Source organism: Hetaerina americana, unplaced genomic scaffold (genome assembly GCF_022747635.1).
Source record: "Hetaerina americana unplaced genomic scaffold, ioHetAmer1.1.p SCAF_5, whole genome shotgun sequence".
Taxonomy (NCBI): domain Eukaryota; kingdom Metazoa; phylum Arthropoda; class Insecta; order Odonata; family Calopterygidae; genus Hetaerina; species Hetaerina americana.
Genome location: NW_027287095.1, coordinates 34,268,518 through 34,292,840, shown reverse-complemented (window position 1 = coordinate 34,292,840; position 24,323 = coordinate 34,268,518). Strand labels below are relative to the sequence as shown.

Below are 24,323 nucleotides of genomic sequence, written 5' to 3'. Positions count from 1 at the left end.
ATGGAAATAATATTTGCCAAAGCCCGTCGTGGAATTCTCTTAAATGTCATTGGAAAGGAATTTGATAGAAATTGAATGCATTGTCAATGATTTCCGATAACGTTGGACAATTTCATTCTTGAAATTCTTGTCTTTGAACATTAAGGGTTTTGACGAGAAAATGGACGACAAAGGATATTCGAACAATAATTCGCTTCCATTATCAGAACGGGAAAAGTCGTCAGTAATTTGAGATGTATTCTGATGACTGAGCTTCATCAAATGAATGGTTTTAGAGTCGTTTTCCGAGATCATCTGCATCCGTTCTTTGGTGCCGTCGATTTCAAGTCGAGTAGTGTCGGCTTCAGGACGGAGATTGGTAACACACTGGCCCGGAAACCCAAAGCCCGGAGATTCGAACCCCATGACGTGCAAGGACGTTTCGTTTGGCCTGGACTTAGTGATAAGGTTTGAGTGATGCGATATAAATATTGCTGTTGTGGTTCAGAGGATCGCAATTTACTGGAACCTGTGACCTTAGGTACGCTGAATGCTTTTCACTGTTCCGCTGAAATTTAGCTGGTCCTTTTTCAATAATATTCTACCAGCGAAATTATGTAGCAGTCCTTCCTTGGGAAATGCAATTTTATGTGAACCTTTTGTCAACAAATCGGTCAATGATAAACCTCTATCGTGTAATGAATGACAATAGCCGAAATTTCAAAAGTCCTTTCGAAGATAGAAACAAACGATCGTACAAGGTTGTCGTTAACTCACTCAGATCAGCACATCGGTTAAAAAGTCGTGGAGAAAATAAATTGTGGGGCCCTATTTATAAAAAAATGTTAAACAAATCAGCAACGAAATGCGTAAAATTATCAGTTTTTTATTGGAGAAGGAGATTGATCAATCTGATTTAAATGTCTCCGTTTTTTCACTCTCCTGCGAAGGTGTCCGCACGACTCGAAAAGATCGAAACACGGGAATAACCGATTGCACCGGATGCCCACGACCACGGATAATAGAGCAAAAAGTATCTAAATCACCAACCAACTAGAACTCTTCTCCGGTCCCTATTGGATGAGATCACATAATCCGTCACTCGCGATTTGGCAAGCATTTCCTGGACATGATTTTGTGGGAGTGCAATTCTCACCTGAACTTAGCATGAAGCACACTTTCAGCATATAGCGTCTTTCTTTGATATTTTCAGTTCTCAGCAAGCCACCGCTAGGGTGTGTGGTAGCTCTATCATGTTCTCTACCATGATGTCCACTCCATTCTCTATTCGTCGCCATAGATACAGGCCTGGTTTTATGATAGCTCGTTTAGTCTAATTGTTAGTTTATTTGAAAGTCAACGTGGATATTACCGATAAATCCGATTTTAGAAACAATTAAGACTGGCCATAAGGGAACGTGAACATTCTGTCCACTTTTCAGTTACCGAGCAATTTAAAGATCGGCTTTGAACTTAAATAGCTATCAGAAAACTGAGTTTTAGCTTTAATTGGAGATTAAATGTTACCTACGGTTTATTGAGACGCTATCAAACCTGTCCGTCATATAATACTCAATGTAAGTGAAATCATTCCATGGCTATTCCATAGTATTTAGGCTCCTAAGGCTGCTGATTACATCCGCAACAATTTCAAGCCTCACGATTGTTGTTTATGTTTCCCTAAAAGTACCGATATACTAAAGTGCGCACTCTATGCGTTTTGTGGGGTGCTCTACGGCGAAAAAATTGTGCTTTGGACTGATTGTTTCAGAATTATTACCCTCGGTTAGGTGGGCGGTATTTTAGAACGCCGTAGATTGCGATGAGTCCGATAGACCCATGTAACCGCTTTGACTTTTTTCAATTTTCATATGAAAATAATTTACGGTTAATCTTTTTTAATATTCGGTTAAAAAATTACTACCCATTAATGTCACTGTTCGTCAGTAACAATTTATTTTCCAATAACTGTGAGATGAATGACATCGTCCATGAAAAATCTTTAAATTTTAAATCTATTCAGTCCAAAATTTGTTCTTCTAAAGTTTTTCCCTAGGTTCCACTAAAACACTTGTTCGTAAACGAAGAAGTACACTTGACACGTTTCCCAGTTATATGTTATGCGGTATTCTATTTTATTTATTATTTTTTTATATACACCCTGCAAGCCACTGCCAGGGTGTGTGGCAGGGGGTGAATACTCACCTGAATAATTTTTTCCGAACATGGTCCAACCGCGGTCTAAAAATGTGATTATGATCCCCTATCGTTCGTGGAAAAAATGAAATCTTAAACCTATTTGTTCAACGCTTAATTTCTCTAATTTTATTAATATGATCTCTCCTACCGTAGTACAATGGGGGTGTAATAATACATTTTCAACATCACCGCCAAAGAGACGACCTTCCAATTTTTGCAAGAGATTTAATCTGTAATGTAACCTTCGCTCTGTTAGTGATTCCCAGCCTAGCTACTCCAATATTTTGGATACGCTACTAAGTTTACCATAACAACGTTTTACAAATCTAGCTCCTCTACGCTGCACGCGATTCATTTCGACAATTGATCCAACTTCGTGAGGATCCCATATACTAGAAGCATACTATATTCTAAATAAGGCCTAACTAATGACAGATAGCATTTCTCCTTGACCTTTTCATCACAATTACCGAGTACTCTTCTATATCCTAATTTCTTGTTAGCTTGCCCACATATTCCCCGTATGTGTTTCACCTAGGAGAGATCGTGAGTGAGGGTAACGCCCAAGTATTTAATTGAGTCTACACATTCCATTTCGGTGTCCTCAATGCAGTAGGCGTTCGGGAGGGATTTGTTCTTTTTTCCAAAAATGTATCGCTACGCACTTTTTTAAGTTTAGTTCTTATTGCGAAGTATCGCACCAACGTTGTATAGCAATAAGGTCATCTGATAAAGCTGCTGTGTCCTTAGGATCATGGATATCACGATAAACCACTGCATCATCGGCAAATAAACGTATCTTACTAGTGACTACGGAGTTAATGTCGTTAACCCAATGTAGGAATAAAAGAGGTCCGATAACAGTTTCCTGGGGAACAGCTGAAGTAACTTCTACTACATTTGAGCTAACTCCATCTATCACTACTCTTTGTACCCAACCATTCAAAAAGTCGTTAATCGAATATAGGTAGCTCGAATAGAGTATAGGGAGCTCGAATTTTTTCGATAGTTTTATCGCGTTGATATGAGCATCGGAATAGCCTCTTACAAGTTGCATGTCTTAGCATTAAGGGGCCCATTAATTTTAAGATACTTTGAAGCCATTGTTCTCTTCCATGTGATACCAAACCGATAAGTACTGAACGTATTTTGGTAGAATAAAGCGGTTTAAATTTATCTCTATTCGTAACTCTTATAAGATTTTGGCATTTTTTAACATGTTTAACATACTTTTCTTTTGCTTCACAGTGATTAAAATACCTGATTCGGACGACGACGACGATTTCGTTTCAGTTCCAAAGCCTAGGCAGAAGCATCAAGGGCAGGTAAGATATGGTATTTTTGTACCTATCATTTTCCGTCGAAAGATCAAAAACTCTTAAATACATTTTCCTAATATTTCTCCTACATTTTTCTTCCAAAGAGATCGGATTACCGAACATGTCTATTATATTCTTTTAAGGTGGGAAATGATTATATCGGAGCAGACCGGGTTGGCTCGGTAGTTAACTGGGACTCCTTTAAAAACTACAATCTTATTGTACAACATTTGTAGTTTCAGCATGGTATTAGTGCAAAAATCTTTTGCGTATTTCCTCGTTCTCGGGCGCTTAATCCCTCTTTTCAGTATCCTCGGTTCAGTATCCAATTTTGAAAAGGTACTAAAGGTGATGACATTTTGTTGATTGTCTCGTGACGCCTCCCTAATGTCATTCAACGTTCCACCTGATTTTTCAGTGATATTTTTACGGAACTGTACGTCGAATTCACCTAAAATAAGTGATCTTATCTCATTTCTCTTTGTGCATAAGGAAAATCGTTGCATTCCGATTGCCGAAGGTGAGGCATCTGGTTCCCCTAGTCCCGCCAAGATCGGAGGGATGAAGATCACGGTCTGTGATGAGGAAAGTAATGACCAATTATATGACAGTGAAAATGAAGACCCATTGATGAATGATGAAGAATATCTTAATTATGGCGGAGATGGAATTCCACCTATGCCCAAAATTAGGTGAGTATTCGACATTGTTTTGAATTAAATACCTGAACAATTTTATTTTCCAAAATTAATCTGTCATAACTATAGTTTGAAGTAGTCATTATAGCTTTCCCATCGTGAAAAATGTCATAATTTCTAAAATTACGATCCTAAACATCTTTATCGTACTTTTTTCTTCCATTCTTTGTAGAACATGTAGAATTTTCTAGTGCTTTCCTTGATCTCTCTCCATATATATATATATATATATATATATATATATATATATATATATATATATATATATATATATATATATATATATATATATATATATAGCCAAATTTATACTGTTAACATAGTTTAATGAAACTGCTCTGTTTGTTTTACAGGATTCCTAAAATTTATTTTGGTACTCGGACACATAAGCAAATTGAGCAAGTGGTGAGAGAACTTAAGAAGACTGCTTACAGTGATATTAGGTATGTGAATGACAGTAATCAATCATCGAGGATGCGTGAGGATTATTGGAATTAAAAATTCTGCTCTTGTTCTGGTCGGTTCAAGTTCGTGTCTGCGGCGATATTGGAAGCCGGTAATGGAATTTGATGCAGGAAACGTTATCCGACCGCGCCAGGGGGAAAATATTTTGGGCCAAAAGTAACCTGGCGTGTAATCATCCCCTGTTACACACCCTCGCGGTGGCTTGCAGGGTGATATATTAATAAAATAAAAACTTCTGAGGCCACGCAGTAGGGAAGGATAACGATTAATTGTATAGTGTCAGATTCGATGTGTAATCAACCACATTTATCAACCCTGAGGTTGGTTGGATAGGTGAGAGCTCACGCATTGCTAAGACGAACGGCGTGTGAAATTCACGCATACGGGCGGCCAGTTTCTTTCCCTGTGCCGCCTTTAGTTTCCCAGGAAGACCTTGAACCCGAAAAGTCACACGGGTAGGGTGAAGCTGAGAGTATCCGGTGGCGTGACCGGGAATCGAACCCGGTCTGGGTAAGCAGTTCTGATCTATAGCGCTGGTCACTAGTTTAATGATCTAACCCCTGGACTTAAACACCCCCCATCTTCAGTGTTGGGAGATGGGAGGAAAATGCGGAATAGCAATTAGTACTTGTAATCATCCGGCATCGTACAGTTAAGTTTTTTGACTCGTATGCGAGAAAACTCATACACAATTGTGGGGGGAGCGTGATATTCCAAGGGATAGAGTGCAGAGCTACTGGCGGGAGGATCGGGTTCAATTCCGGGTGACGCCTTTGGGCGCCCTCAGCTTCACCAAGATGTGCCATTGTTCAGATGCCAGATTTTCCTGGGAAACCACCACATAACACCTCACCCCCTGCCTTGTTGTGTGAATGACACACACCGGTATAGGGCTTAATACTAGATGAAATCTGTCCTCACCAATCAAGTAAACCTTCAGTTGATTACTGTAGTTTGTTCTTACAGTATTGCTGCAAAGGAAAACACTCAAATGGCACATTCGAGCCAAAGTGCCTACCGACTGACGTAGTCATTGTGTTGAAACCCGCATCCCTTTCCTCAGGGGAAGCATGGTGGGCCTAAGTGGGGTGATAGTTCTCAAATGGAACTTAAAGGATTCGGCTACTGGCCTTGAAGGAATCCGATTAAAAATTGTCATCTTCACAGACCATCCATGCCAATATTAGTTTGACGCAGATTTCAACACATTTCTTCTAGTGGCCAACCTTTTCCTGCCTGCATGTTTCACCTCCTTGATGTCAGCTATTATTTGCTCTATATATCTCATCTGGCACCTTCGTCTGTAATTCTTCATTCTTTTTCTTGAAGATTCATTTAATTTCCTGCAAAAATTTTCGTGGTCAAGGCGAATGATTTTTCATTCTGAAAATGTTGCATTGTATGTATGAAATAGTCATGTAGTCCATCTCCAAACTTGCAATGTGTCATCGTGATGGGGTTCCTTTTTATCTAAATTCATTTGCGACGCCGGTAGTTATGATGCGAAGTGAAAGTATTGAATTTTGGAATTTTGGTTGTATGGCCGAAAATATTGAGATTTACCTGGGATCCGCTGCCCTCTTCAGCTCTTGTCAAGCGTCGTTGCACATGAGAAACTTTTCTTAATACTTTATCAGTACCCTCATGTTGCAGTAATGTTGTGTTGTGTATGAAAAAGACAATTTTTTCGCATGGTCTATTATTGCTTGATTTCAATACTTCTCTTCTTTTCCTTGCCCCAAAGGATGACCATACTATCAAGTAGGGAGCATACTTGCCTACAAAATAAACCTCGAACGATGGCCAGTAAAACTGAGCTTTGTCATGAGCTGTTGGAACAAGCTGAGAAAAAGGTAAGATACATGCTTGGTGAAAAATGTGTCCATTTTCAATTTTTAGTCTATATCAGTTAATGAAGAAAAGATTTTTTCGTCAATTTTTGTATCATGTAAGGAGAACTCATATTCATACACCTTTTGAAATTATCGTTTTTATCAACAATCACAAGAGTTTTTGTCTTTAATGTCATTACCTCATTAGATTTTGATTAAATTTTAACACTATATGATTAATTTATTGAAAATTTTCTTGGAATAGTTCCAAATGCTCTATACATATATTAAATTTCCTGTGAATGAACCCATTTTATTCCCACCATTACAGACAGGCCCTGGATGCATGTATCACCGAAATGTTAGGACCATGGCTAACCATCATGCCTTAAAAAATAGTGGTTTACCAACACCATGGGACCTTGAGGACATCATCAAAGTTGGAAAGAGGATTAGGTGCTGTCCTTATTTTGCTGCCAGAGAACTTATGGGGCAGTCAGAGATCATACTATGCCCATATAGCTATCTCATCAGCCCTATGATTAGGAAAAATGTAAGTTTCACTTGATTGTAAATAACACAGTGAAAATATAATTTTCCTATAGTCTGTCTACTCATCCAGTTGACTTAATATGTAGAATGCCTATCCTCTAATGCAAGGACAAGGGTCTAAAATATATGTAATATGGATATCGATGTTTACAAGATTTGTAGGCACAATTATTCCTCATTTAATGACTTATTTGATCTAATTTTTGTGCGGCATATCTCAAGACCCAGGAAATATGGGATAAAATTTGTCTAAATGATGGAACCACCTAGTTTTTATCATGAATAAGAGGATGGAGAGCAGGGAAAATGATTTCTTAGGGGATTGTCCCTTTCTGTTCAGGAAGAGGAGAGTAAGGCTTGATGCCATCATACATTGTGATGTGGTCATAATGGAGAGTAAAACGGAATACAATCAGGATATACATATGTGTTTCGTAGATTTCAAGAAACCACTCAGAAGAGTAAATTGGGTAGAAGGAATGAATGCATCAAAGAAAATGGGAGAAATTGGAAGAACGCGACTTATTCACAACCTGTATTTGTCTCAGACTGCTCAGAGGCAAGTGGGAGATGAAGAGCTGGGATGGAGTGTGTTTGCCAGAGGGTAAGACATGGATGGCTATTTTCATTGGTACTTTTCAATGTATCAGTGGAGGAAATGGTAGAAGTGGAATGGGAAGAAATGGAGATAGGAATGAAATTCAGCAGAGAATTCTTAAATCAGTTAGGTTTGCGAATGATGAAGCTTTAGTTTGTCACTCAGCCAAGGTATTACATGCATTACTGAGGGTATTGGAAAGTCAGTGCGATAGATATGGGATGAGAATAAGTGTAAATAAAAAAGGTTATGAATTTTTTTAAAAAGAGAAAAGCTAAGTTAAATATTAAAATAGGAGCTCATTAACTAGTGTAGGTGGAAGAGTTTAATTTTCAAAGTAGGAAGGCCATTAGAAGAAGGCAAAGGAACTTTCACAAGGGAATGGGATTTGACGACGGGGACTTTGAGTAAGAATGCAGGCATGGTCGTTGAAGCTAGTGTAAAGTGTTGGGATAATTGGAGGCTTTAGAAATGTGGGTGTGGAGGAAGATGGAAATGGTGAAGTAGACAGAAAGCAAAGCAAGCGAAGAAATACATGGACTTGAACATGGGTTTTTTGTATTGGGGTGTAAAGTTAGAGCAAAGAAATGTGTCGTGGTACAGTTTGTGTCCATTTAAAACCCACCTTGAATGGTAGAATCCCTTAAGAAATAAAATGACCTGCTACTAGCTTCTTGCGAATTAAATTTACCAAGAGAATAAGGATTGGACACTGGTTGGAAGTGAAATTTAAGCCGACTTCAACATTGGAAATAGTGTGGGGATTTTGTTTCCCTGGCCATGCACTTTAATTTTATAAGATTTATTGTAATTTGTTCAAGATGTTAGTGTGACTTTAACTAAAATATTTAGCTATTTATAAATTGTAAAATCATTCTTCTCATTTTTCTAAGATATATTACCTTTTCAATGGTAGATTTCTGATGTTTATTTAGGACTATTTAGTTCTAAAAATTGGTAGAACATCCTCTTCCTTCGTCCTAGTCCTTCTTGATGCATAACTTCTGTCTGCTTTCTTGCTGTCTGAAGCCTTCACTGTCTTCCTACCACTAACTTTCAATAATGCTTCCATCCACTTCTTCTGCCTTTTTCATATTTACCCCAGTACCTCCTCACTTTGCTAACCCTATTTAATACTTCAACCCTTGTCTTCCTCTCTGTCATATTTATTTCTCCATTCTCCACCACAGCCACATCTCAAAAGCCTCCAATCTATACTCATCCTCTTGCCTCAAGGACCAATTCTCACATTCATAAAGCAATGCACTGCATATTAAAGTGTCCGCTAATCTTTTCTTCACATCTTCATGTAGTGTACCTGTCATAAATTCTTCTTCTCTTGCAAATTTCATATGCTAATTTAATTCTTCCCCTAATTTCCACATACTATACCCCTTTTTTCTATATATCGTAGATACATGTGCACATGGATATGCAGCCAGATACATGAACTGCTCCACATACTCTTATCATTAGTTTTCTTGTGGTTTATCCTCTTCCCATGCCTCTCAAATTGTTCCTGTAAAGCACTCATTAATAATTTCAATCCCTTGGCTGTCTGATTCACCATCGTTTAATTATCTGTAAACCTGGTTCAATCATCTTGACATCCACTTTTATTCCAAGGTCAAACCTTTTCCATGCTGCCCTTAATATTTTCTGAGAATGTATGTTGAAAATTACCGGCAATTATTCCCTTAATTCTTTCCGTCGCTTAGGTGGATATTCATTTGCGAGGTGAGGTAATCATTTTGGATGAAGCACACAACATGGAAGATGCTGCACGGGAAGCTGCTAGCATGTCATTAGACATTGATACAGTCCGAGATGCAATGGATGATTGTGAGAAAACTGGGAGGAAAAGTACTATACCTGATAGCTATGCAGCATTTGTAAGTTTCTCTTGTTTGTTGTGCATGTGGTTTTCCTAATGTTGGATTTAAACACCAGTTATCATCAACGGTTTATATGCATAATTATTTCTCTTAAGGTTGGTTGTATTTCTTCATTTTTCATTGTCATTCATCAAATTTTACAAGTTGTTTAATTGCTAGGCTAGCACTAATCGGACATCGGATTTAAGAAATCACATTATTGTTTTTAATAGTACCCAAGAAATGCACTTGATTTCCATTATTGTAAAGATTGAATCTTTGTGAGTAAAGTTCTGGTCTCCTAATATGCAGAATATAGAAAATTAACTAATTATTATCCAATTATAAATGTATTGACTTAATTTTAACATTTCTGATCTCATATTAATTCATATTCTTTTTCATTATTTAAACTCTTAATATCTCATATCATCATTTTTTTTCTTTCTTCAAATAGCATTATGGCTTTAAGATAAGCTAATGAAGTCACATAAAATTCTTCAGATGTATGTTGAGTTTTGTAGGTTCTCAAAAGCTTGTTAAATTGATTACATATATATATATATATATATATATATATATATATATATATATATATATATATATATATATATTACTGTTTGTGAATCAGATCCTTGTCAAATTCATTGGAATTGGAGTTTTCCTTCTAACACTATAGTGCAGAGCAGTTATTAATGTGAATGGATAAAGATGAAAAATCAAAACTATCAAGACCTATAAAATTGTCAAAATTCAGTCACCCCAATATGAATTCTTAATTGCAGTTAAATGTTATAAAACTACAAATCCCATGAAGTTAAGTTGGTAGTATTGCTGCATTAACATTGCTCACATTTCAACTAATGTAATGTTCCTTCATCATTATTTACTTTTCAGTCCCAGTTTTTATCAATACTGGGAACTTGGATGGATAAAACCAAAGATTCAATAAATGATTACAGAGACTTTAACCAAGCATCACAAGTGTGGACTGGGACTCAGCTGTCTGCAATTTTCAGCAATCTTGGGATTGGTGAAGATCGTTTCGCAGAAATGAAGGTTAGTCAATGAGTGACTAATATTTTAACATTCTTTTGATTTTTTTATGCCAGTTTCTCTCACATTTATCAAATTAATCTGTCTTAAAATCATTTGTTATTCATGTAAGATAGAAATACTGATGTGATCTCAAGCCAAACTTAGTATTTCAATGCATGGATTAGCAGTGCATGTTGCAAAAACTTTTTAAGGCCAATTATGTAAATTTCAAATTCACATCCACATGAATGTGCATGGACAACCTTAATATCCAGGACCAGACACCAGAGTAGTGTAGCACAGTTATTCTGTGGGATTTCCTGAAGTAATCAACCATTTATACTCAATGAGAGATGAAGTAAACTTACATCAAGACTAAAGTGATGACCTTGTTTCTTTTCCATATTCAACAGCTATCATAGCCTCTCTCTCTCAATATTTCTGATAACCAAAATTTCCATGTCCATTTTCTATTTTTGCAATGCACAGCACTCTTAGCAGCAAACCAAATTAAGTTGGTTAGTCAGTCCTGAATTTCTACCAATAGTGCTATTTCTGTGTGTTTATTAGTTGATAACCATTGATATCAAATAATAAATATGCTGTCTTTGGGAATGAAGTGTGGCAGAACTGGCTGTCAATTCATAATTTTGATGATTAGAATTCATTTAATGAAATTTTTTGCATAGTGATTGTTCATTTCCCATGTGATTGTAATGTGTACTGTGTATTATGGTCAATGATTCATGTTTTTGCCGAGTTGATTGGATGTTTTGCTTTAAACATTTTTAAGAACAATCATGGGGTAAAAACAGATTGATAGACAGATTTGATACTGTTATGCTGCCATTATAACCTACTGTCCAGGATGGATTGTTACGATTTGTCATTGCCCTTTTATCAATTGTAAATAATGGTTTAAAATCTTTTGCTCTCTTCAATTAATATGTTTTGTGTCTGCTAAATACTGTATCCATTAATATCCCCAGCTTTTATTGTGGTTCATTGCCATTAAGGTAGCTTTTTATAGTAATGGAATTAAGATGATTTCCAAACTTATTTCAGCATTTGCACTCAAGCTTGGCAATTTTATTTGCGTGTTGTGCTTTTCTGTCACACACAAGATGTAACCAGAAATTAATGCTTTAATGAGAATGAAAAATTTATTTTTTATCAGAAGTATACAATTAAGAATTTGGAGCAATTCCTATGGGGACCTTCCATTTTAGCAAATTGATTAGACCCAATAAATTCCTCATTGACTTGTTTTTCAGGCTCACCTCAAAATGATGGATGAGGCAGGTTCTGATGAAATGACAGATGAATGGGATGATCAAGGGACTAGCAACCAGAAACGGAGTATGTCTGCAGCTACGAAGACCACATTAGAGGGTCTCTTTCTTATCTTGGAAAACATTATTGGCAGTGGAAAATCATTCAGGGATGACTATCGCATTGCTTTAGTGCGATCACTAACTAGAGATTACAGGTCACCGGTAAGCAGAATATTTTATGCAATCATCGCTTGTTGTGGTAATATTTGTAGTCTCCAATAATAATGGATGTTATATATTTCAAATCCATTTTCCTCATGAAATTTAATCTGAATCATGGAAAATTATGACTTATAATTGATCCATTATATGTGAGCGGTAATGCTCAGTGTTAATTATCGAATCATTACAATAATCTTAATTTGTCTTTGAATGTTTTTAATTTTTTTTGTTTCAATAATGTATATTTCTTCCAAGCCTATGTGGCCCATAATTCAGGTGTAATGTATATAGTAGGATTATTATTATTTGGCAGCCTTCTGTTTGAGGTGTATTTTGAATAGACTCATACTGAACAGAGCTATCTTTCTTAGTCTTTCTTTCTTTACTCTTTTCTCTTAACAAGACACAAGTTGGCACCCCTTACTACAATGAACCCTTCTTCAATTCTGCATTCATTCTTATTTCATTCCATCCAAAAATCCTATTCTTTTCCATAACCAATTTTGGAGTCAAATGCTAAATTAAAATGGCTCGGAAAAAATAGGGAGAATGATCTGATATCTCCCTGCTGAGAGGCCTCATCCCTCAGTTGTAATGCCAAATGAAACCATAGCCATAAGTTTCTATCAAAGCTATCAATCACCAATTAAACCAATGCGATTCTCAAGAAAAAGTATGGCGAGTTTTTCATTTCAACTTCGAAGCTTTATTTGAAAATTTTAAATTAGTTGATTTAATCTAGGAACATAAATTTGCAAAGGTTATATACAGTTTCCCCCTATTCGAAGTATGTAATTTTTGAAAATAATGGAAAAAAATGACTTTGTTTCGCTATCATTCCACAACTTGGTTTTGAATACTCATGAAATTGGTTGAAATCAGAAGTATGTACTAATTTAGATGATCTCCAGATATACTCATGCATTTAAATCCATTGAGAAGGAAAGGAGAATTAAGATTTCCCAAGAGCATTTGAGAAACTAGCCAACTGAAAGCCTATCGTATAATTACAACACAGATCACTATCAACTCTAGATTGTGATAAGGAAAAACAATACCATGAGCCAATCCTAGCTGTCAGTTATCAAAGGGAAAATAGTGTGAGCTCAAATATCTCACCAAGAAGTAAATCAGGATGTCATAAATTGGCAAAATGAATGTGTAATTGAGGGATGGTTACAAATACTAATTTATCTCCATGTAATTATCCGCATGAGGCTGTGCCAACTCTTCCTTTTACCTCCCATTCCACCCCAAACCTCCTTTTCATTATATGGTTTGGAAATTTTGACTTTGAGAAAGTAGTTCTTCCTCCCTACCCTATGTAACCCCTGTAATTCTCCGCTAATCCCAATTCCTAGGGTGAAGAAAATGGCTGGCTCCAATCCAGAAGGGTTGCCCAATCAAGATGGAAGCTGACATTAAATTTTTGGTGTTTAAATGCTGCAGTTGCTTTCAATGGAGTATCCCAAGACACCCGATCCATTGTTTTAACATCTGGTACCCTAGCACCCGTAAATTCATTTCAATCAGAACTGGGTACTCCTTTTCCAATTCGTCTTGAAGCAAATCATGTCATAGATAAATCACAGGTAAGTTGAAATGCCTTTCATAATCCTCATTAAAAATGCTGTTCCTGTTTTGAGGAGTATGCATGTGTATTTGCATTTAAAACTGAAATTATATTGTTCAGTATGTTTAGGCATTCTTGTATAAATTTTGGGGCTCTATCAGCTTTTCCTTTTTTTCTTTGCAAATTAGGTTTATGTGGCCACTGTGGGTTTCGGCCCCAATAATTACAGCCTGAATGCAACATTTCGTAATGCAGAAACGTTTGATTTCCAAGATGAAATAGGCAAAGTTGTTCTTGATGTTTGTAAAGTTGTCCCTCATGGAGTTTTGTGCTTTCTTCCTTCATACAACATGCTGGAGAAACTTGTTCTGAGGTAAAGTATAATATTTTTGTATACATCTTGCATATCTACTGTTTTCTGTAATCAGCTTTGTTTAAAATAATTTCATGTTAGCGTCAATGATTTTTAAAGTTTTCAGAATAGTGTGAGCTCAGAAGTACTGAATGAAGAGTTTTAAGTGGTGAAGTTTTTCAAAATAAATGACAAAAACTTCATGGAAATCTTGGTTAGATAATGTATTATGCCAACCAAATAAAATATTATGAATCACTGATCATGGCAATTCAAGGAAAACTGTGAGGGATGGACTTAAAAGGAAATTTATGGGTGATTACCAAATTAACAATTTAGATGTGAAAAATTTTGAGGAGCTTAAAAGAAATTAAGACTTCATCTGCTCATGGAGTGGTGAATTAGATATGAACAAGTTGCATGTAACAACTTCCATTTGATTAACTTTTTGAGAAAGGGGACCTTTTCTGAAGTACAATTCTTATTATTGCATATTGAGTTTCTATTATCTGTAAGAAGGAATGAATTACTGCCACGTGTGTATGTATATACATTTATATGTGTGTGAGTGTGTATATTTTTGAAAGTCTCACGGACGTGAATAATAATGTATAAAATTTTGCACTAGTGGACACTGACAAAAACACAGGAACACACAAAAAAGAGACTCACTAAGTTTCGAATTTTCAGTGGTCGCAGCCACCTTCATGAAGGAAGAGAGGGACAGAACTTCAGAAGTGTAGCCAGAATATAAAATAAAGAGGTAGGAAGAAGCATAGTCAACATAGAACAAGCAACGGATAGAATATTACTGGCAGAGATAAAAGCAGAACTGACGAACTTGGTCATTGTATAGGTTTACATGCCACTGAGCAGCCATATGGAGGAAGAGGTTGATAGGATATACGATGAGTTAGATGATATAATCGCGTGTGTTCCATCAGGGAAACATTTGCTAGTGATATGGAAATGGAATGCAACAGTAGGCAAAGGAAGAGATGGTGATGAGGTGGTGGACTATAGTATAGGCACGAGGGATGATCGCAGGGAGAAAGGAATTGAGTTCTGCAGAAGACAGGGATTAGTTATCACTAAAACTTTGTTTAGACCCTGCAGAAGGTGTAGATACAGGGCAATGCCAGGTGACTCAGAAAGATATCAGGTAGATTATATTATGGTTAGGCACAGATTAAGAAACAGCATGATCAATTCACACTATCAGCAGGCAGCAATCATGAGTGAGGGAATAGAGTTGAGTTCTATTGAGGAAAAATGGAAAAATATCAAAAAAGGGGTATATAGAGCCACAAAAGACACTATGGGAACTTTTAATAGGAAAAGGACAAGGAAAACGGATCATGGATGAAAAAATTAGAAAGATAAATGAGAAAAGGAAATGGAAGAACATAAACACATTGTTAGGCAGAAGCAAGTACAAAGTGTTAAGTAATAAATTGATACAGGTGACAAATATGGCAAAAGAGGTGTGGTGGAAGATGCAGTGCAAGAATGTTGAAAGTTTCCTGAGGAAGGGTAGAATTGGTGCACTATACAAGAAGGTTAAAACACTTTTTGGAAGTAAGAAAGGAAGATCTTTATTAGCTGTTAAGGATAAGTCGAGTTTGATAATATTCAAAACAGAAATAATCAAAGAGTGATGGAAAGAATATATAGAAGAAATGTATGATAAAGAACTAAGGCCAACAAGTTTAGACGTATAAAGAGGATATGACGTAGATGAAGATAACTTAGGTCCATGCATACTCAACGATGAGATAGAAAGGGCATTAAGGGAGATGAAATCAAAAATGTCTATGGGAGTATACAAAATTCCAGCAAAACTACTAAAAGGTTTAGGAAAATGAGGTAGGAAGAGTATATATGGACTGATTGGTGGAATCTATGAGGAAGGACTCTGGCCGGAAGACTTTTTGAGATCAGTGTTAGTTCCTATTCCGAAAAAAGTAAAAGCCACATTATGTGAGGACTACAGAACAATAGGTGTTATTTCCCATGCAGCCAAAGTTGTTCTCAGTATTATCAACAAAAGGATGGAGAGAAGGATTACTTAGGGGATGATCAGTTTGTGTTTAGGAAGTGGGTAGGCATGCACAATGTCAAACAGTAATGAGATCACTTATTGAGAGGATTACAGAATAAAATCAGGACATATCCAGCTTCTTTCTATGTAACGGTCCCCCCCCCCACCCCCCCCCCGGCCCCCAATCCTCAACGGTTATTTTTCTGTAGATTGCCTTTCACTTCTCCCTCCCCCACACTAATGTACGCCCAAAATTTGTTCCAAGCTTCCCCTTCACTTGTCCCCTCCCCCGCTTTACAACGGTCATTTTTGTAATTGTGCAACTCCCCCTCCCTTTCACTACATAACCTATATTTTCAAATTCCTCAACTATCAGCTTAGTCTATTGGCTCCTGTCCCTTTGACCCACCCCTTCACCCACCCCTTCACCCCCTCCCCCAACATTTTACACCATATATACTTTGGATTGCCCTTTACCCTTTCTCACTTCAACTTTTGCTATTGTGACGATTCACGTTCAGTACGCTGAAGAGGGCTATTTTGTGGCCGAAATACGCAAATTCGTATTTACCTTTCTTATCCCTTTCCTTTCTACCTTTTACCCCAACTTTGACTTGTGGCATTAACCAACTAATCTCATGTGTACTTTGTTTAGAAAGGTCAACTGTTTACGGCTATTGGAGTTTTTCATTTTTTTAATGTTTCATAATCATTCAGAATAACATTGACGGTAATAAGGTTTAAGCCTGCCTGGAGGTTTATCACTTTTAGCTAACTCTGACTGATGTGAATTTGTAACAGTGGAAAAATCATTGTAGTGCAAACATCTTTGTTGTTGGTATCTGCTGAGGTTTTATATTTTCCAAATTTATTCTTTATATCCCTGGTGCCATAAAAGCGAAATGCATATAATTTATGTGTATGAAATGTAAGAAATCTCTTGCCAGACCAACATTGATCTTTTAACACCATATTATTTCCTTGTAACAGTACAGAATGAACCTGTGATAGAATAAGTACTCTGAATGACATAAGAATGAATCTCTTTTATCCATCCATTTTAGATGGCAAACCACTGGTCTTGAGGAGCTCTTATCTAGCCACAAAGTGCTGCTTCATGAATCTCGAGGCCGTGGTGGTGAGGAATTTGAGCAAACTCTTAGAGAATTCTATCATGTAGTTGAAAATACTTCCATCCCTGATCCTGGAGGGCCAACTGGACCATTGCTTCTTGCTGTGTGCCGTGGGAAAGTGAGTGAAGGCCTAGATTTTGCGGATAATAATGCTCGAGCTGTGATCAGTGTAAGTAATGCTCCAAAGCCTATCTACTGATCAACTTAACCATTAGAATATTAAGTGAATGTGATCAACAGTTAGTGATAAGATTTTCCCAATGGTTCAACATGGTAGACAATTTGATAAGGTTAGTTCATTATTTTTGTTAGGTGTTACGTAATAGATTGAATGAAAAATATGCAAGTTCAATAGTAGTTCATTTGGTGCTGGTTGAATATGCAATTTTCACAAGGTGACTGCCAAATTTGTTGGTTGTATTCTGCAACCTAATAAAAAGGAAAAATTCCATGAATGTAGTTGTGGAAATCCATCCTGGTGAAGTAATGCATATTCCTTTTTTATTTTCTTAATAACACTTGTCTCATTTGTTTCTATTTAATTTTATTTTATTTTCAAAATATGCTAGCATTCCATGTATTGAAACCAATGCATCTTTAGTCTCCTTGGTCATGTGTGCATGAATGCCATATGTATACCATCATTGATGTTACAATATGTAAGTTTTATCCCCAGCCTTATATATAATGCTGGAAGATTATGGGGGATCGAGATGGTGCGGGGGCTAACGTGCTGGCTTCCCACCCTGAGGGCGCGGGTTCAAATCCCGGCGGTGTTGAATATTTTTCAGAGGTATCTCGATCCCTACTTGAGGTGCTTTGTGGAGGGCACTTTGAGTGAGTACGCCGTCTGTCGGATGGGACGTTAAACTGCGGACCTCTTGGCGCCTTTCGTAAAGAGTAGGCTAATGCCGACGCCGGGTTTCTCTCCACCCTTCATCCTTTCCTATCCATCCCCTATGGCGCAAATGACCTCAGCTGTCGGTCGCCTCCCCTCAAAACTACTACTTGAAGATTATGTGACCTTTGATTACTACATACACTGCCAGATTTCCTGTTATACTTGTGTTGTGTATCCTCTTCAGAATGTCAGGTTAATTCCCTACATTTCATAAAGAATCAGTTTTTTATTGATCTTATTGGTAGCAATGTCATTTTTTAGAAAACAATGACACTGTAGTATGCATATGTAAAAAATCCATCACACTTCATCATTGTTCTTCTAAAAATTTATCATACATATTTTATGAGATATTTTATTTCACAAGTAACTTAATAAAAAATTTCGAAAGTGTAATGCTAAAATTTAAGCTTGGCACCTCAGATCATATGTCTCCCGAGGGAATTTTAGCAAATTTCCACGTCCATTTTTAGTCTTTTGGTGACCATGACTTATTCCTTCCTCTTCTTCTTAGGTTTGTCTGATCGATGTCCACTTATGTTCTTCCCTTCTTTTCTTTCCAACCTTTCATTTCTCTCCAGAGACCTCCTTCAATTCTATCCAAAAAAAAGAGGATGCTCTGTGATGCAATTGCACTATTTTTCTTTGATCAGTGGTGAGAGATGAGAGATGACATAACCCAAAACTGCAGTCTTCAGCATAGAGTTTTCACAGAATAGGTTACAAATGCACCTCTTTCTTGTCAAAGTCTCTTTTTGATCATATAAGCTGGAGGTGAATTTCTAGATTTCATGCTGTGGGCACAAAATGATATCACCATGTGAAAAAAAGAATCTTATGAATCTATGTACTAGCCCTAAAAAATACCAATATTCATGTGAAGCAAAATGATGTATTTTTATCCTATATATAATAGGTATGAGGACAAGGCCACAGAAACCACAGGAAAGAGATTCTATTATACATTATCCAGGGTAGAAAATAATGTATATTAAGCATATTCAAAATTATTATCAAAATGTTAGTCAGTGTATTAGGGCATATTGTAAATTGATACTGAAAAAGAAATGATACTAACAAGATGCATCAGCCATCCGTTGATAAAGTTTATGCTTTTATTATTCTTTAAATTTTATGATATTATAATAATGTATCTTGATAGTTGTCATTGAATGTTGAATCATTCATTTTTTTAATTAACTAAAATAAATTATTATCCACTTAAAAACCATTTGAGGAAATTGATAGGCATTTACTCCTACAGAGTACTACCCAACACCTATGGACTGAAAATGTAAAATTTAGCTCATATTGTATTTACTCTTATGTGAAGGTATTTAATTTGTACTTCAAATGAAATTCATTGTATATGTCTTACCTAAAAGTCTGCATGAGTTTCAACTGGCGTGTATTTTAATTCACTTGCATTGAATTTTGATAGAACTTGACATAGAGCTGATGAAATTGCTTAATTTCTTAATTCTTTCAGGTTGGAATTCCATATCCAAATTTCAAAGACACACAAGTTGAATTAAAGCGACAATATAACAATGCACATTCTGGAAACAGAGGGTTGCTGAGTGGAAGTGATTGGTATGAAATACAGGCTTTCAGGTATGTAATATTTTGCATGAACATTGACTCATGACGTTATGCTTTGGAAATACATATTCATTCGGTAAATATGTTCTGCATCTTTTGGGTGAAGAAGGAAGTCAGAAGAAAAGCTGTATTTCTTGAGTTTTAATTCTATTACTTCCTTCATTGTTATTTTTTACAAAAATTCCACCCCACCATCGTAAAATATATTATCAAATCACCTAATTTTTTATTGTTATAAGTATTTCAGATATGTGAAACTGGAAATGAAGGGACGTGCATATTTCAAATTTTATTTTTATGAGTACATTCCATTAGGATATAAGTAGCATTTTATAGTGTTAGGAGTAGGCAGATATTTATTATTATTATTACTTACTTTTTATTTGCCCAGAGATCACAATACAAAAATACCAGGTAGGTGGTGTATGTACATGATATAAGGCACGTCAAAAAGGAGCAAAGACACAGGCTCAATTAAGAAAGATAAAAGAAATGATGCTCATAGTTACATAAATGTTTGGCACAAACCCATGAGCATTCGCTGTAACATGCACATGCAATATCAATTTCAGAAAAATCATCGATCACCAACGTTAATCAGACCATGACCATTTCTAGAAACTATAAGTATGAACTTACTGGTCGGGAATATTGCTGAGATATTCGTCAACCGAGTAGAACATATTGTGCTGTAGATATCTTTTTAATTTATGCTTGAATGCAGCAGTTCCCTTTATATCCTTGATACTTTTGGGCAGTTTGTTATATAATCTGATGCCCATTTCATTGGGTCCTAATTTCAATGCTTTAGTTCTTATATTCCCATTATGGATGTCATTCCTTCCTCTGGGGTAATGATGATGATAGGCAGAGTTAAGAGAATAGTTGCCAATGTTATTTTTTAAATATAGAATTAAAAACATAATGTAGATGCACGGGAGTGGTAGCAAATTTAATTCATGGAAAATGGGCCTTGATGGAGCATTGTGAGGTTTCTTGGATATGATTCTAATAGCTTTCTTTTGCATTTTAAAGGTGGTTTGAGAAATAGCGGCTGATCCCCATAGTATAAATTGAGTAGTGCAGTTTTACTTGTAGTTTCATGCAGGTGTCTTAATAAGTAGCAAGTTGAACTGAGCTTATGTTGAAGGGCTTTTACATGATTTGATTGATATTATATTGGTACTGAATGAAGTTGAATTAGGGTGAGCACCATAATTGGATGAGTGAGAAGTTAAGAGATAGCAGTTTGAGGGGTTAGATCTTATTTTTTGCACAAAATGGGTAAATTTAGAAAAAAGATAAATGTCTACCTATTATCCTGTCAGCCAACATGAACATTTTGCGATAGGAATTGCTAGGATACTGCGGTGAATTAAGTATCAGGAACTTGATGCCGCTATTATTATTGTTATTTGTTGTGCAAAATTTGTTGGTTTTTGGGATTTATTCATAGGTGTCTTATTGCATTGCATACTTTGAGACAGATATAAACCCCATTTTCTGCATGCACCACTTATTATGTTATTATTATTGATTTCACAAGTCTTGAGAGGAATTTCAACATGCTCAGTGTATTTTCATGTTTGGGAATATCCTTTAATGTGATATGAGCTTACACTTTCACACAACAAACGGAATATACAAACGGTCTATATTTAAAGATATGTAATCTGAAGATTAATATTAGCACATAGCTCTTGTAATAGGTACAGATAAAAGAATTATTTTTAACTCCTAACTATAAGAGCTCCTTAGCAAAAAATGTGAAAAGTACGCTAGGTAGGTTCTTATAGCTAACTACTACCTAGCACTGAATGTATATTATTTCCAAAATAGTGTTTCTAAACTTTCTTTCCTGGATTTCTTTCATTAATTACTTTTTAGGCAGAAGGGTGTCAAATGTCCTCTGCTCAATCCCAGATCTTGGTGAAGTAATAGGAGGTTGATACCCCCTTTTCTTCTTACCTCATCCCTCTTCCAATTTCTATGCAAATAACTTGTACTTTCTTTTGTTTTGTAATTGCTCAGCTCTTTTCACTCACTAGTCTTGTGCAAATTCTTCTTCAAATATTAAGTCCATTTTTCTTGGGTAAAATAACCAATTCAGTGACTTCTTATGCATGTATGTTATATGTAGGTACCTATTGACATTCCATGAATCCAAAGATATTAATCATAATATTGGTATCAACAGGGCATTAAACCAAGCATTGGGTCGCTGCATTCGTCATCGGAATGATTGGGGTGCCATCATACTTCTTGATGATAGATTTTCCAAAAACCAGAAATACACCCAAGGACTTTCAAAGTGGATAAAGAATATGGTATGACCTTTTTTATAAGCTCACTTCTCACTAATCATTAAATAAGGAAAATTGGCAATTTACGGTCTTCTTGTTTGATTGAAGAGAAAATAAAATGTTTTATAACCTTGAAATTAATTAGCTATGTATATTCTGGCATTTTACAACTTTCACTAGCCTGTAGAAGGCTTTTTACTCTGGTTTTTTGTGTGTTAACATATGGACAAACCACATGGACATCATTGAACCAAATAATGTATCACTGATTTGTTGACTTTTTATCATTTTAAAGTGTATTAATATTTTGTCAAAAACATTGTTTATAATAATATCTACCAAAATATTTTCAATGTGTATTTTAATTGCAATGAAATGCCAGTTTATTACTTGGAAAACAATCAGTAGAAATAAATTAGATTCCCATTTAGTTTTGTTTTGTTTATGCTGGAAACTTAATTTAGAATTAATGTACCAATGGCTATTTGTAGAATTGATTGACCAACAAGCTGCAAAAGATATAGATTGTTGGAGGTCTAACCCCTTTCAGTCAAGCTAGTGAGAAGCTCTATTTATTGTTTCCTTTAATTTTTGAGATTGGGAAGTCGTTAAAATTGCATGATATTCTTTGTGAATGTAATTCTTGTTGCACGGTTTTCAAATTGTAGTTTGGGTAAAGACTTGCAATAAAAGTCACAAGAAAAGAGTTACAATGTCATTTCAGATGTTTCCAACAAAATATTTTTAAATTATCCGGATTGAAATTCATGCTAATTGCTATTGCATGTGATTTAATGTCTGAAATTAATATTTAAATATAAATGCCATTGCCAAAAATATGTAGCATATGTATAAATAATGGGCATATTGAAAGATGAAACTAATATATTTTTCTATATTTCCAAACTTAATTTTAGGTGTATCACTATCCATCGTGGGACCAAATGTATGCCGGTTTAGGCACTTTCATGCAGAGATGCACCAAATCTTCAGCAATTGGAAGTGGAAGTAGTCAAGGTATGTGTTATGGTGAATGTGTCAATAATATGATGTAATATGCTTAAAATAATATGCGTAAATAATTGATCCAAAATAATTAATCTGTCCTATTTTTATATTTGATATTTCTTTTGCAGGTGAAATGTGTGCGTGATGGGCAGTAAAAATTTATTTTTCACTGTATTTTTATTTGCATTTATGAGTCTAATGTATGCTTACATTTAAATATCTACATAATGATTAAGTTTTTGGGTAAAATTGTGGTATTTATTCGGATTTAATCCCTTTTGGGACAAGACTGTCTTTGTAATATTTCCATTTTAGGAGATGTTTTGTATGATGGAATGTAATTGATTATGATAAAAATAAATTTTTCCAATATAAATATGTAATTATTGCTAACATCCTGAAAGCATAAAAGGCAAATAGAATAAATATTGTGGTAAAAAGGATTTAATCCCTTGGACAAGACTGGTAATTATTTCCCTGTGCCCTTCAATATATCCCTAATGGGTCACAAAGCCCATTCATATATTTAGCACTTAGCTTTATCATGTTTACCAATCAAATGCCTTGAAATTATATACCTTATAGATGCCTGGTAAGCAAAAAATCCATTTTATAATTTAAGATCCAGTTGAGCTTTTTTTAATCTCAGTCATTTTAGTATTTATTGAAAGGTAAAATTCTAAAGTAAGTGTTAATACTTCATTTGAATTGATGCAGGTGACACATGATGTAGCCAGAATGATAAGGTCGCAGGAGAAAATCAAGTGTGTCATGCAGCCTATAAAATATGTAAATCCTCTTTATCAGGAGAATGCTAGAAATATATCCTTGAAAATTACTTACAATTAAGTCATTCATTAAATATTAAACATTTTTAGGGAGTGCTTCCAAAGAGTCACAATATTTTGAAGGACCGCTGAAAGAATCTTTTGAATAAAGAAATTATTAACTTTCAAAAAATTTTTTGCCATCAGCAGACTAAATACTTTTATAAGTAAAACAATAAATATAAATTTTTGCTAGATTGTTCAGTTCTTTCCTACTGGGTGCTTTGCATCTTTCAGATGTGAAGAGGGAGGAGATGGGGGTCCCCAATCTTTCTTAGAGCCCCCAATATGAAAGTTGGCAGTTCTCAGGAACTCTGAAGGGAGTCTTAATACTGTTAAGTTAATCAATGCATGAAAGCCTCAAGTTTCAGAAAACTGAATCATTTCCAGTTGTGTATATTAGGTTGACATATGTCAGAAAATATTTCATTTCATTGAGACCTCTAAAGCTTCTGTTTTTATGGTTTATGTATAGTTGGAGGGAGCATATATTTTTTTGTAGTCATCTACTTAAAAATTCATTTAGATCATTC

The 24,323-nt window shown here is 35.6% G+C and overlaps 1 protein-coding gene across 1 annotated transcript in view; it reads left to right on the top strand.

The window, feature by feature from the left end:
• The window catches only part of LOC139693976 (Fanconi anemia group J protein homolog), a 646,712-nt gene extending 623,467 nt beyond the window's left edge, over positions 1–23,245 (top strand). The window contains exons 4-18 of the mRNA XM_071592353.1: positions 3,427–3,503; positions 3,990–4,189; positions 4,549–4,638; positions 6,405–6,513; positions 6,824–7,045; positions 9,361–9,534; positions 10,414–10,575; positions 11,829–12,050; positions 13,412–13,642; positions 13,812–13,996; positions 17,081–17,318; positions 19,540–19,664; positions 21,850–21,979; positions 22,873–22,972; positions 23,092–23,245. Of these exons, the coding sequence (XP_071448454.1) occupies positions 3,427–3,503; positions 3,990–4,189; positions 4,549–4,638; positions 6,405–6,513; positions 6,824–7,045; positions 9,361–9,534; positions 10,414–10,575; positions 11,829–12,050; positions 13,412–13,642; positions 13,812–13,996; positions 17,081–17,318; positions 19,540–19,664; positions 21,850–21,979; positions 22,873–22,972; positions 23,092–23,108 (2,282 nt within the window). The 3' untranslated portion in view covers positions 23,109–23,245. The remainder of the gene's footprint in view (positions 1–3,426; positions 3,504–3,989; positions 4,190–4,548; positions 4,639–6,404; positions 6,514–6,823; positions 7,046–9,360; positions 9,535–10,413; positions 10,576–11,828; positions 12,051–13,411; positions 13,643–13,811; positions 13,997–17,080; positions 17,319–19,539; positions 19,665–21,849; positions 21,980–22,872; positions 22,973–23,091) is intronic.
• Positions 23,246–24,323: the final 1,078 nt, after the last annotated feature.